A 13,127-nucleotide genomic window follows, 5' to 3' on the forward strand; every position below is an offset into this window, starting at 1 on the left:
GGTTGGGGTACCAGGTGGTGGGTACTATAGAGGGCACAGAGTGCATGGAGCACTGGGTGTGGTGAAAAAATAATGAATCCTGTTTTTCTGAAAATAAATTAATTTAATAAAAAAAATGCTAACATTTCACCACATGCTTCACACTTTTTAAGAAAATGTTACGGGTAACTTTATTACAGAAATATCCACAACATACCCATGTGCGCACACACACACACACACACACACATACACATGATTTGTACATATAAACATACAAAACATTGTTAAAGGAATAAGCAAATAAACTACAAAAATTTTTATCGTTCAGCAATTTTTTCTTTTTGCAGGATGTTTTGTGATTCCTCTGTATTGATAACCCGGTTTGCTCTGTCTAGTATTCCATCCTGTGACAATACATTTATGTGTGTACACATCTATCTTGATCAAGCTTTCTAGAGGCTTGCCTGATTTATTAGCTTTCAAAGAAATAGATTTTAAAAATCATCTCTATTCATGTTTTTTCCTAGGTTTTTAATTTGTGTTTTGTTTTTATACTTCTTTTGCTTCAACTTTCTATTAGACTTCTTCATCTAGCTTCTGGATTAAATACCAGCTCATTTACTTGTAGTAAATATATTTAAGACTATTCATAACTCCTAAGTACTGCTTTAGCTATAGCTCACAAATTTTTCATGTTTTAGTTTGCTGATAAAACCATTTACAGTTTATGATTTTCCTTGTAAATTATTTTTAACCTATTTATTGTTTAAGCTTTTGTTTTTTTTCAGATTTTCTAACCTGTAGGATTTTAATTACTAGTTGTAGTACTTAATTCCTAATTAAATTGCATAGCAATCAGATAATAGGGTTTGAATAACTATGACTCCTTGTGACTGAGAGTGTACAGTTAATTTTATAAATATCTAACATGTTGCATGCATGCTTTAGGAGAATGTGTATCCTCTGTTGTGTTGACCTTTGAGTGCAGGGATATGTAAAGTCACAATTCTGTCACATGTGTTACTCGAATTCTCTATATATTCTCCAAATATGTAGTTTCTGAGAGAGGTGTTAAATTTAGCCATTATGCTTTACATGAGCTTTTCAATTTTATTTTGTAATTCTGCATTTTTGTAGATGAGGGCTTTTGGTGTTTTACAGTTTATGTCTATATTATTAGGTACATACAAATTTATAGTCTCTATAGCTTTGTCATGAAGTCTAGCTTATTTGCTTTACTCACATTAATGCTTTGACTTCATATTCCATTCTGACAAATACTGTTTGCCAACTCTTTTTTGGTTCATATATGCTTAGTATATTTCTTTTTTTTCCTTTTTATATTTTCTGTTTTGGGGTGTGTATGTGCATATGTGTATAATAGTGTCCCTTATAAGCAGTGTATAAATGATTTTTTTATATCAACACTGATAGTTTCTGATTTTTAATGGAGTGATTTAATCTATCCACACTTACTGTCATTACAATGCACTTCAAGTTATGCTGACCACCTTATTTTATACTTTTAATTCATCAAAGATTTCTCCTGGTTTCTTTTTTCTCCCTTTACTAATTATTGTTGGATCAATAAATTATAGTTTATTATTTTCCCTATAATTTTTATTAATATGTTTTAAAATTTCTCAGCTATCATGTCTTTGACTACTTTGTTCCAATATTCTTCTATTATCTTTTACTAGAATCCACTAAAATTTTACAAACAATGATTCTCAAAGAACACCCCATATAAACAACTCTTTCAAGTTCTTCTCTTTCTGCATTTTTGGGTAATTTAACCCAATTCTGGGTAAAATTTGCAGTTGTTTCTTCCAGTTTATTTAAATTTTTTAACTTTGGTTATTCTAGAGTTTATTCTCTTAGTTTCATGTCGTTTTTGGTTTTTGTTTTTTTGTTTGTTTGTTTTTTTTAATGCCTATATGTTTTCTGGGATTACTAATCAGATCTTTTTCCTATTCATATAATTTTATATTTTTTCAACAAAGATCATTTCAGGGGTGCCTGGGTAACTTAGTAGGCTGAGCATATGATTCCTAATTTCAGCTCAGGTCATGATCTCAGGATCCTGACATCAGCCGGAGTGGGGCTCCCCACTGAGTGGGGTGTTTGCTTGAGATTCTCCCTCTCCCTCTGCCCCTCCCCACACTCTCTCTCACTCATGGGCTCTCTCTCTCTTTCAAATAGATAATTTTTTTTTTTAAAGATCATTTCATTCATTTCCCTCTCTGATTTTGGTACCAAGAAGTAGGATGCTGTTGTGACAACTAACTAAAATTGTCAAGGCAGCTTTAGAACTGGGTAAGGAGTAGAGGCTGGAGGAATTTTGAGGGGCATGCTAGGAAAAGCCCACTTTGCTGTGAAGGGACTATTGGTAGAAATAATAGATGTTGAAGGCGATTCTGTAAGTGTTCAGAAATAAAAGCAAGAGGAGGGAGGAGTCAAGATGGCGGAGAAGTAGCAAGCTGAGACTGCTTCAGCTAGCCGGAGATCAGCTAGATAGCTTATCTAAAGATTGCAAACACCTGAAAATCCATCGGCAGATCGAAGAGAAGAAGAACAGCAATTCTGGAAACAGAAAAACAACCACTTTCTGAAAGGTAGGACCGGCGGCGAAGTGAATCCAAAGCGACGGGAAGATAGACCCCGGGGGGAGGGGCCGGCTCCCGGCAAGCGGCGGAGCAACCGCGCACAAAATCAGGACTTTTAAAAGTCTGTTCCGCTGAGGGACATCGCTCCAGAGGCTAAACCGGGGCGAAGCCCACGCGGGGTCAGCGTGGCCTCAGGTCCCGCAGGGTCACAGAAGGATCGGGGGTGTCTGAGTGTCGCAGAGCTTGCGGGTATTGGAACGGGAAAGCCGGCTACAGAAACAGAGCCGACAGTAAGCTCGCAGCTCGGTGTTACCTTGAACCGATCGCAGGCTCGGTGAGCTCGGAGCGCGGCCGGAGGTCAGGCAGACGGGAGTAACTGGGCGCTGTTCTCTGAGGGCGCACTGAGGAGTGGGGCCCTGGGATCTCGGCTCCTCCAGGCCGGAGACCAGGAGGCCGCCATTTGTGTTCCTGTCCTCCGGAACTCTATGGAAAGCGCTCAGGGAACAAAAGCTCCTGAAAGCAAACCGGAGCGGATTACTCACCCCGGCCCGGGGTAAGGGAGGTGTAATTCCGCCTGGGGCAAAGACACTTGAGAATCACTACAACAGGCCCCTCCCCCAGAAGATCAACAAGAAATCCAGCCGAGACCAAGTTCACCTACCAAGGAGTGCGGTTTCAATACCAAGGAGAGCAGCAGAATTCCAGAGGAGGAGAAAGCCAAGCACGGAACTCATGGCTTTTTTCCTGTGATTTTTTTTAGTCTTGCAGTTAATTTAATTTTTTCTTTTCCATTTTTTTTTTTTTTTTTCTTCTCGCCTTCGGGTAAAACTTTTTTTTTTAACTGTTAACTTTTTCTTTTTTAACGATTTTTTACTAGTTTATCTAATATATATATTTTTTCTTTTTTACATTTTTCCCAGGTGTTTTCTTTTTTAAAAAAAAAAAATTTTTTTTTTTTTCTTTTTTTTTTCTTTCTTTCTTTTTGAACCTCTTTTTATCCCCTTTCTCCCCACTCACGATTTTGGATCTCTTCTAATTTGGTTAAAGCATATTTTCCTGGGGTTGTTGCCACCCTTTTAGTATTTTACTTGCCCCTTCATTTACTCTTATCTGGCCAAAATGACAAGACGTAAAAACTCAACGCAAAAAAAAGAACAAGAGGCAGTAACGAAGGCTAGGGACCTAATCAATACAGACATCAGTAATATGTCAGATCTAGAGTTCAGAATGACAATTCTCAAGGTTCTAGCCGGGCTCGAAAAAGGCATGGAAGATATTAGAGAAACCCTCTCGAGAGATATAAAAGCCCTTTCTGGAGAAATAAAAGAACTAAAATCTAACCAAGTTGAAATCCAAAAAGCTATTAATGAGGTGCAATCAAAAATGGAGGCTCTCACTGCTAGGATAAATGAGGCAGAAGAAAGAATTAGTGATATAGAAGACCAAATGACAGAGAATAAAGAAGCTGAGCAAAAGAGGGACAAACAGCTACTGGACCACGAGGGGAGAATTCGAGAATTAAGTGACACCATAAGACGAAACAACATTAGAATAATTGGGATTCCAGAAGAAGAAGAAAGAGAGAGGGGAGCAGAAGGTTACTGGAGAGAATTATTGGGGAGAATTTCCCCAATATGGCAAAGGGAACGAGCATCAAAATTCAGGAGGTTCAGAGAACGCCCCTCAAAATCAATAAGAATAGGCCCACACCCCGTCACCTAATAGTAAAACTTACAAGTCTCAGTGACAATGAGAAAATCCTGAAAGCAGCCCGGGAAAAGAAGTCTGTAACATACAATGGTAAAAATATTAGATTGGCAGCTGACTTATCCACAGAGACCTGGCAGGCCAGAAAGAGCTGGCATGATATTTTTAGAGCACTAAACGAGAAAAACATGCAGCCCAGAATACTATATCCAGCTAGGCTATCATTGAAAATAGAAGGAGAGAGAAAAAGCTTCCAGGACAAACAACAACTGAAAGAATTTGCAAATACCAAACCAGCTCTACAGGAAATATTGAAAGGGGTCCTCTAAGCAAAGAGAGAGCCTACAAGTGGTAGATCAGAAAGGAACAGAGACCATATACAATAACAGTCACCTTACAGGCAATACAATGGCCCTAAATTCATATCTCTCAATAGTTACCCTGAATGTGAATGGGATAAATGCCCCTGTCAAAAGACACAGGATATCAGAATGGATAAAAAAACAAAACCCATCTATATGTTGCCTCCAAGAAACTCATTTTAAGCCCGAAGACACCTCCAGACTTAAAGTGAGGGGGTGGAAAAGAATTTACCACGCTAATGGACATCAGAAGAAAGCAGGAGTGGCAATCCTTATATCAGATCAATTAGATTTTAAGCCAAAGACTATAATAAGAGATGAGGAAGGACACTATATCATACTCAAAGGGTCTGTCCAACAAGAAGATTTAACAATTTTAAATATCTATGCCCCCAACGTGGGAGCAGCCAACTATATAAACCAATTAATAACAAAATCAAAGAAACACATCAACAACAATACAATAATAGTAGGGGACTTTAACACTCCCCTCACTGAAATGGACAGGTCATCCAAGCAAAAGATCAGCAAGGAAATAAAGGCCTTAAACGACACACTGGACCAGATGGACATCAGAGATATATTCAGAACATTTCATCCCAAAGCAACAGAATACACATTCTTCTCTAGTGCACATGGAACATTCTCCAGAATAGATCACATACTCGGTCCTAAATCAGGACTCAACTGGTATCAAAAGATTGGGATCATTCCCTGCATATTTTCAGACCACAATGCTCTAAAGCTAGAACTCAACCACAAAAGGAAGTTTGGAAAGAACCAAAATACATGGAGACTAAACAGTATCCTTCCAAAGAATGAATGGGTCAACCAGGAAATTAAAGAAGAATTGAAAAAAATCATGGAAACAAATGATAATGAAAATACAATGGTTCAAAATCTGTGGGACACAATAAAGGCAGTCCTGAGAGGAAAATATATAGCGGTACAAGCCTTTCTCAAGAAACAAGAAAGGTCTCAGGTACACAACCTAACCCTACACCTAAAGGAGCTGGATAAAGAACAAGAAAGAAACCCTAAGCCCAGCAGGAGAAGAGAAATCATAAAGATCAGAGCAGAAATCAATGAAATAGAAACCAAAAAAACAATAGAACAAATCAACGAAACTAGGAGCTTGTTCTTTGAAAGAATTAATAAAATTGATAAACCCCTGGCCCGACTTATCAAAAAGAAAAGAGAAAGGACCCAAATAAATAAAATCATGAATGAAAGAGGAGAGATCACAACTAACACCAAAGAAATACAAACTATTATAAGAACATACTATGAGCAACTCTACGGCAATAAATTTGACAATCTGGAAGAAATGGATGCATTCCTAGAAACATATAAACTACCACAACTGCACCAGGAAGAAATAGAAAGCCTGAACAGACCCATAACCAGTAAGGAGATTGAAACAGTCATTAAAAATCTCCAAACAAACAAAAGCCCAGGGTCAGATGGCTTCCCGGGGGAATTCTACCAAACATTTAAAGAAGAACTAATTCCTATTCTCCTGAAACTGTTCCAAAAAATAGAAATGGAAGGAAAACTTCCAAACTCATTTTATGAGGCCAGCATCACCTTGATCCCAAAACCAGACAAGGATCCCACCAAAAAAGAGAGCTATAGACCGATATCCTTGATGAACACAGATGCGAAAATACTCAACAAAATACTAGCCAATAGGATTCAACAGTACATTAAAAAGATTATTCACCACGACCAAGTGGGATTTATTCCAGGGCTGCAAGGTTGGTTCAACATCCGCAAATCAGTCAATGTGATACAACACATCAATAAAAGAAAGAACAAGAACCATATGATACTTTCAATAGATGCTGAAAAAGCATTTGACAAAGTACAGCATCCCTTCCTGATCAAAACTCTTCAAAGTGTAGGGATAGAGGGCACATACCTCAATATCATCAAAGCCATCTATGAAAAACCCACCGCAAATATCATTCTCAATGGAGAAAAACTGAAAGCTTTTCCACTAAGGTCAGGAACACGGCAGGGATGTCCATTATCACCACTGCTATTCAACATAGTACTAGAGGTCCTAGCCTCAGCAATCAGACAACAAAAGGAAATTAAAGGCATCCAAATCGGCAAAGAAGAAGTCAAATTATCACTCTTCGCAGATGATATGATACTATATGTGGAAAACCCAAAAGACTCCACTCCAAAACTGCTAGAACTTATACAGGAATTCAGTAAAGTGTCAGGATATAAAATCAATGCACAGAAATCAGTTGCATTTCTCTACACCAACAGCAAGACAGAAGAAAGAGATATTAAGGAGTCAATCCCATTTACAATTGCACCCAAAACCATAAGATACCTAGGAATAAACCTAACCAAAGAGACACAGAATCTATACTCAGAAAACTATAAAGTACTCATGAAAGAAATTGAGGAAGACACAAAGAAATGGAAAAATGTTCCATGCTCCTGGATTGGAAGAATAAATATTGTGAAAATGTCTATGCTACCTAAAGCAATCTACACATTTAATGCAATTCCTATCAAAGTACCATCCATCTTTTTCAAAGAAATGGAACAAATAATTCTAAAATTTATATGGAACCAGAAAAGACCTCGAATAGCCAAAGGGATATTGAAAAAGAAAGCCAACGTTGGTGGCATCACAATTCCGGACTTCAAGCTCTATTGCAAAGCTCTCATCATCAAGACAGCATGGTACTGGCACAAAAACAGACACATAGATCAATGGAACAGAATAGAGAGCCCAGAAATAGACCCTCAAATCTATGGTCAACTCATCTTCGACAAAGCAGGAAAGAATGTCCAATGGAAAAAAGACAGCCTCTTCAATAAATGGTGCTGGGAAAATTGGACAGCCACATGCAAAAAAATGAAATTGGACCATTTCCTTACACCACACACAAAAATAGACTCAAAATGGATGAAGGACCTCAATGTGCGAAAGGAATCCATCAAAATCCTTGAGAACACAGGCAGCAACCTCTTCGACCTCTGCCGCAGCAACATCTTCCTAGGAACAACGCAAAAGGCAAGGGAAGCAAGGGAAAAAATGAACTACTGGGATTTCATCAAGATCAAAAGCTTTTGCACAGCAAAGGAAACAGTTAACAAAATCAAAAGACAACTGACAGAATGGGAGAAGATATTTGCAAACGACATATCAGATAAAGGACTAGTGTCCAGAATCTATAAAGAACTTAGCAAACTCAACACCCAAAGAACAAATAATCCAATCAAGAAATGGGCAGAGGACATGAACAGACATTTCTGCAAAGAAGACATCCAGATGGCCAACAGACACATGAAAAAGTGCTCCACATCACTCGGCATCAGGGAAATACAAATCAAAACCACAATGAGATATCACCTCACGCCAGTCAGAATGGCTAAAATCAACAAGTCAGGAAATGACAGATGCTGGCGAGGATGTGGAGAAAGGGGAACCCTCCTACACTGTTGGTGGGAATGCAAGCTGGTGCAGCCACTCTGGAAAACAGCGTGGAGGTTCCTCAGAATGTTGAAAATAGAACTGCCCTATGACCCAGCAATTGCACTATTGGGTATTTACCCTAAAGATACAAATGTAGTGATCCAAAGGGGCACATGCACCCGAATGTTTATAGCAGCAATGTCCACAATAGCCAAACTATGGAAAGAACCTAGATGTCCATCCACAGATGAATGGATCAAGAAGATGTGGTATATATACACAATGGAATACTATGCAGCCATCAAAAGAAATGAAATCTTGCCATTTGCAACAACATGGATGGAACTAGAGCGTATCATGCTTAGTGAAATAAGTCAAGGAGAGAAAGACAACTATCATATGATCTCCCTGATATGAGGAAGTGGTTATGCAACATGGAGGCTTAAGTGGGTAGAAGAAGAAAAAATGAAACAAGATGGGATTGGGAGGGAGACTAAACATAAGTGACTCTTAATCTCACAAAACAAACTGAGGGTTGCTGGGGGGAGGGGGTTTGGGAGAAGGGGGTGGGATTATGGACATTGGGGAGGGTATGTGCTTTGGTGAGTGCTGTGAAGTGTGTAAACCTGGTGATTCACAGACCTGTACCCCTGGGGATAAAAATATATTTTTATAAAAAATAAAAAGTTAAAAAAAGAAATAGGGAACATAATATTCAACATAATAGTTGAAGAATTATGAAAAGGAGGAAAAGAAATGTCATTGAAATGAGACTAGAGAATATCATAACCCCAAAATGTGTAAGAGGATAATTTCGAGGCAGTCGGAAGTTGGGTATATTCTGGTAAATTAGACACTGAATAGTTTTATAGAGTGCTCACTTTAATGTACACTTACTAACATTATGGCAATACAAAACAATATCCCTACTCTGTGTAAGAATACTTTAAATATTTTGTATAGTAGCAAAATCTGTTGGAAAAGCCTAGTTGTCCACTCAAAAGAAAATATATTTGGACAATAATGTATATTTATATCATGGAATAGCATATAATATTTAAAATGACTGATGTATATAAAATAGCTAGATATTGAAATGCAATATTGAATAAAAAAGATGCAAACAATAAAAAAAAAAAGAAATAAAAGCAAGAGCTTCAGTGATAGATTCTATCTTCTTAGAGAATAAATAACTAATCAGAAACAGAATGTTAGAAATATGGATTTTGAAGATCTTTCTGGTGAGATCTCAGATGGAAATGACAAGCATGTTACTGGAAACCGTAAGAAAGGAGATCTTTGTTATATAATGGCAAAGAACTTCACTTAACTAGTAACTAGTATTCTAGTGTTTTGCTGAAGGTCAAACTCTGAAGCAATAAGATTGGGTATTTACCTGAGGAGATTTCTCAGGAAAGTTTTAAAGGAGCTTGTTTCCTCCTGATTGCAATGCAATGCAAGAAGAAGAGAAGTAAAATGCAAGAAGAGAGAAATGAGTTGAAGAAGATATTAAGCAAAAAGAAATCAGGTCTTCAAGATATGGAAAAGTCTCAGATTTCCCAAAATCAGCTTGTCATTTCTGCTCTAGCACTTGTGCTCATGCTGTTGCCACCACTAGATGGTTCCCTCCTTGTCCTCTTCTTCCAAATCCAACCTATAGAGTGTCATCTTTCCCACCAAGTCTGTCTTGATTTGCTCCGTCATGTTGGCATTTTCTCTTGGGAATTTCTATAGCCTTGCAATCATTTTCTTGTAATGTTTGTGACATGTAGTCTTTAAGGCCCATCTTTTTTTTTTTTTAACTTTACATTTTCTGAAACTGAAGCACCTGCCAGGAATGGCCAGAAATCCCTGTACCCATGGATGAAAGATGACTTCAGACTTTGCTGCAAAGTGAGGAGAAGGCAACAGGGTCAACTCTCAAAGGCAAAGACCCTTTGCTCTTCTTTGCTCCCGCTTTTATTGGTTCTTCAGGATAATCACAAATCTTTATCACTGTTTCTCAAGTGTGTCCTAGGGGTTATGCTAAACATAGCTTACGCGACAAGGCATCTCTCAGATCACAGGGTGGCTGTTTGGGCTAGGAAAGCTTCAGGAAGGCAACTCCTCGAGGCATTCCAACAGCAGAGTGGTCACACAGGCTTCAGCATTCCAGAGGCCCACGCCCTTCTCTGAAACCTTCCTTCGCCCTCACGATCTTAAGGTCGTGAGACTGAGCCCTAGGTCAGGCTCCATGCTTAGCACCATTTGTGCTTGTCTCTCTCTCTCTGGTGCCCCCCACCCCAAATAAATAAATAAAATCTAAAAAAAAAAAAAAAAAAAAAAGTGGTAAGAAGTCTGAAGACCACTATCTACAGACTTGAAGACCACTATCTACATGTCTCTTCTGTGCTAGTTTGGTTTTAAGATGAGAGGCCTCAATAAAGTCTAAAAGGACTATCAAACTTGTGCTCTCATCTCTACCTACTTTTTCAGGTATATTTCATGTTCCTGTACCTTCTGCCCGTGTCTCCAATCTAGCAAACTCTTCCATGTCTCTGAAATGTCACATATTTACATTCTGTCCCATCACCTGAAAAATTTATCTTCCCTCCCAACCCACTTCTCTTCTTGTCACCTCCCTCTTCCTTCCTCTTTTCTCTCCTCTCTCTAATTAATCCCAAATTACTCTTTAAAGCTTATTTCAAATGAGCTCTTCAATGGAGCCTTCCTCTCCACAGTTGAAATCAGATGGCAGGTCCCTCTTTTAATATCTCATCTCACTCTTTAATTTTTCTCTGCAGTACTTCCCAGAGTGTGGTGTTACAGTTATTTATGGCACTTTGTTTAATATCTGCCCCCTGCCCCCATATTTAAATCCTGGTTTTCTAAGAGTTGGGCCTGGCTCCCTGTTGCTCAGACCTATTAAGAGCCTTTCTCCTAGAATGGGTTCAAACACTATCTGTTGAATGGATGAAGTAAATAAGAGAGACTATTTTAAATCATGCCTTTTCCCCTCCATCCATGCCAGAAAACTCTTTCATTCACCCATTCATTAGAATTTTTGAATTCCTCCAATGTGCCAGTGTTTGTGAGAATTAAATGGTAAATCAGACATAAACTCTTTCCTTGAGGTCCATAGAGTTGAGTTGAGAGTAAAAGGGAATTTACATACCTGGTATATGTGTCTTCAAGGAAAACCATAGACTTTGTTAGAAGGCTCCAATTTCAGTCCTCCACAGTTGTCAAAGGAAAGATGCTGTCCATGTGAGAAGAGTGGGGGGCCCTCATGGGAAGCTGGGTGACCTCCTGAGTAGGCTGGATTTGAATCTTTCATTTTACATCACAGCACTTGGATTGAAAGTATCTAACGTGTCTGTTCAGCAGCTGCCTCAACTGTAAAACTGTCAGTTTCCCAGTGGTCAAGGAACACTGTCTTCATGGAAAATGTTTTTAACAGACTACTGTAGGTTCTCTAACACTAAGATGATGTCCAGATGGGAAATAGATGTTCAGCATCACTAGCCATTAGGGAAATGCATGTTAAATCCACAGGGAGATATCACTACACAGCTACCAGAATAGCTAAAATAAAAAATGACAACACCCAGTGCTAGGGTGGATGTGGGGAAACTGAATCACTCCTACAGTACCAGTGCGAATGTGAATTGGCAGAACCATTCTGGAAAACAGTTGAACAGTTTCTTAAAAACAAAACAAAACAGAGCAGCTAACCCTAGGACCTAGCAGTTGGGAGTCCTGGGCGTTTAGCCCAGAGAGGTGAAGACCAATGGTGGCACAAAAACCTGTACACAGCTGTTTCCAGTAGCTTTATTAGTGACAGCCCAAGCCTGCGGATAATCCAGAACCCTTTCAGCAGGTGGTGAAGCAAACTGTGATACGCTATTACCCTGGCATACTACTAAGAGACACAAAGAAATGAACCACAAGCACCTGCAGCAAGCCAGGTGCCTCCTGTTATGCTGAAGGGACAAAAGCAAATCACAAAAATTTTACATACTCTATGATCCCATCTATATACCATTCTTGAAATGGCAAAATTGTACACATGGAGAAGAGATTTGTGACTGCCAGGGATTAAAGAGGTCATGGAAGTGGGAGGAAGTTTGTGTGGTGTTAAAAGGAAGGATCCTTGTGGTGATAGAAGTGTCTGGAAGTCTCTATCTGTAATAAATTGGTGTAATTTCTCTGTCTTCTTTCTTATAGCCTCACATAAATGTATAGTTATTTCAAACTAAAGAGGTTTACTTTTAAAAAATCAAAACATGCTGGCCAAACTGGGAAACAAGTATGTCAGTTTGGCAGTTATGACATGAGCCTTAGATCCGTGATGTCATAATGGCAGTGATCTCAGGCTACTGTGGAATCCTGAGGCTTCAGGCATTTTACAGTACTCTGCCAAGAGCTGTAGACTCACTCGATTTTCAGTCCCGAGAACTGAAGACAAAACGATGTTCACGTCAATCAGAAAGCCATCCGAACTCATAGGTGGTCTTTCAAGGCTTCACCGCACAAGGTAGTCTTTTGATATTACTCTTTTTGAGCCTCAAACAGACTGATGGTAACAGGAAGTGTTGTTCTCTTTAGTTTCTTCTAATACTTGTAAACTAATGACTAACTTCAGCACCAGCTTCATGAAAAGCTACTCAGGTTCCTAAGATTCAGTGCTGCTGAGCAGAAGAGAGCAGGCATTATAATCTTGGGGGGAGACACTTTCTTGGCTCCACGAGACAGAATTTTCCCAGGTCTATGAAAATATCTGTCCTATTTATGAAAGGATTTTTGTGTTCTGTTCAATTGAGTTGTTTTACCTGTTATGACCAGAAAGTCCTATCAGAGCTTAGAGCTCAGCCAAGTAATAGCTAAACAAACTCTTGTGTTCAGAAACTTTTTGGTGTTTCCAGTATTCTTGTCGAACTTTGAGAATTTTTCCCCCAAATGTGAATATTGATTTGGATAAGACCGGGTTCAATTTCCAGAATCTTCAGTTGTCTTCATTTTTATCTTAACGTGAAAGCAAGTTGTAAT

At 38.8% G+C, this 13,127-nt stretch overlaps 1 protein-coding gene across 1 annotated transcript in view; it reads left to right on the forward strand.

The window, feature by feature from the left end:
- Positions 1-12,457: 12,457 nt before the first annotated feature.
- The window catches only part of LOC309862916 (rho GTPase-activating protein 20-like), a 30,480-nt gene continuing 29,810 nt past the window's right edge, over positions 12,458-13,127 (forward strand). The window contains exon 1 of the mRNA XM_082727333.1: positions 12,458-12,615. Within this exon, the coding sequence (XP_082583459.1) occupies positions 12,551-12,615 (65 nt within the window). The 5' untranslated portion in view covers positions 12,458-12,550. The remainder of the gene's footprint in view (positions 12,616-13,127) is intronic.

This window comes from Mustela nivalis (genome assembly GCF_964662115.1).
Source record: "Mustela nivalis genome assembly, chromosome: 4".
NCBI classification, from domain to species: Eukaryota; Metazoa; Chordata; class Mammalia; order Carnivora; family Mustelidae; genus Mustela; species Mustela nivalis.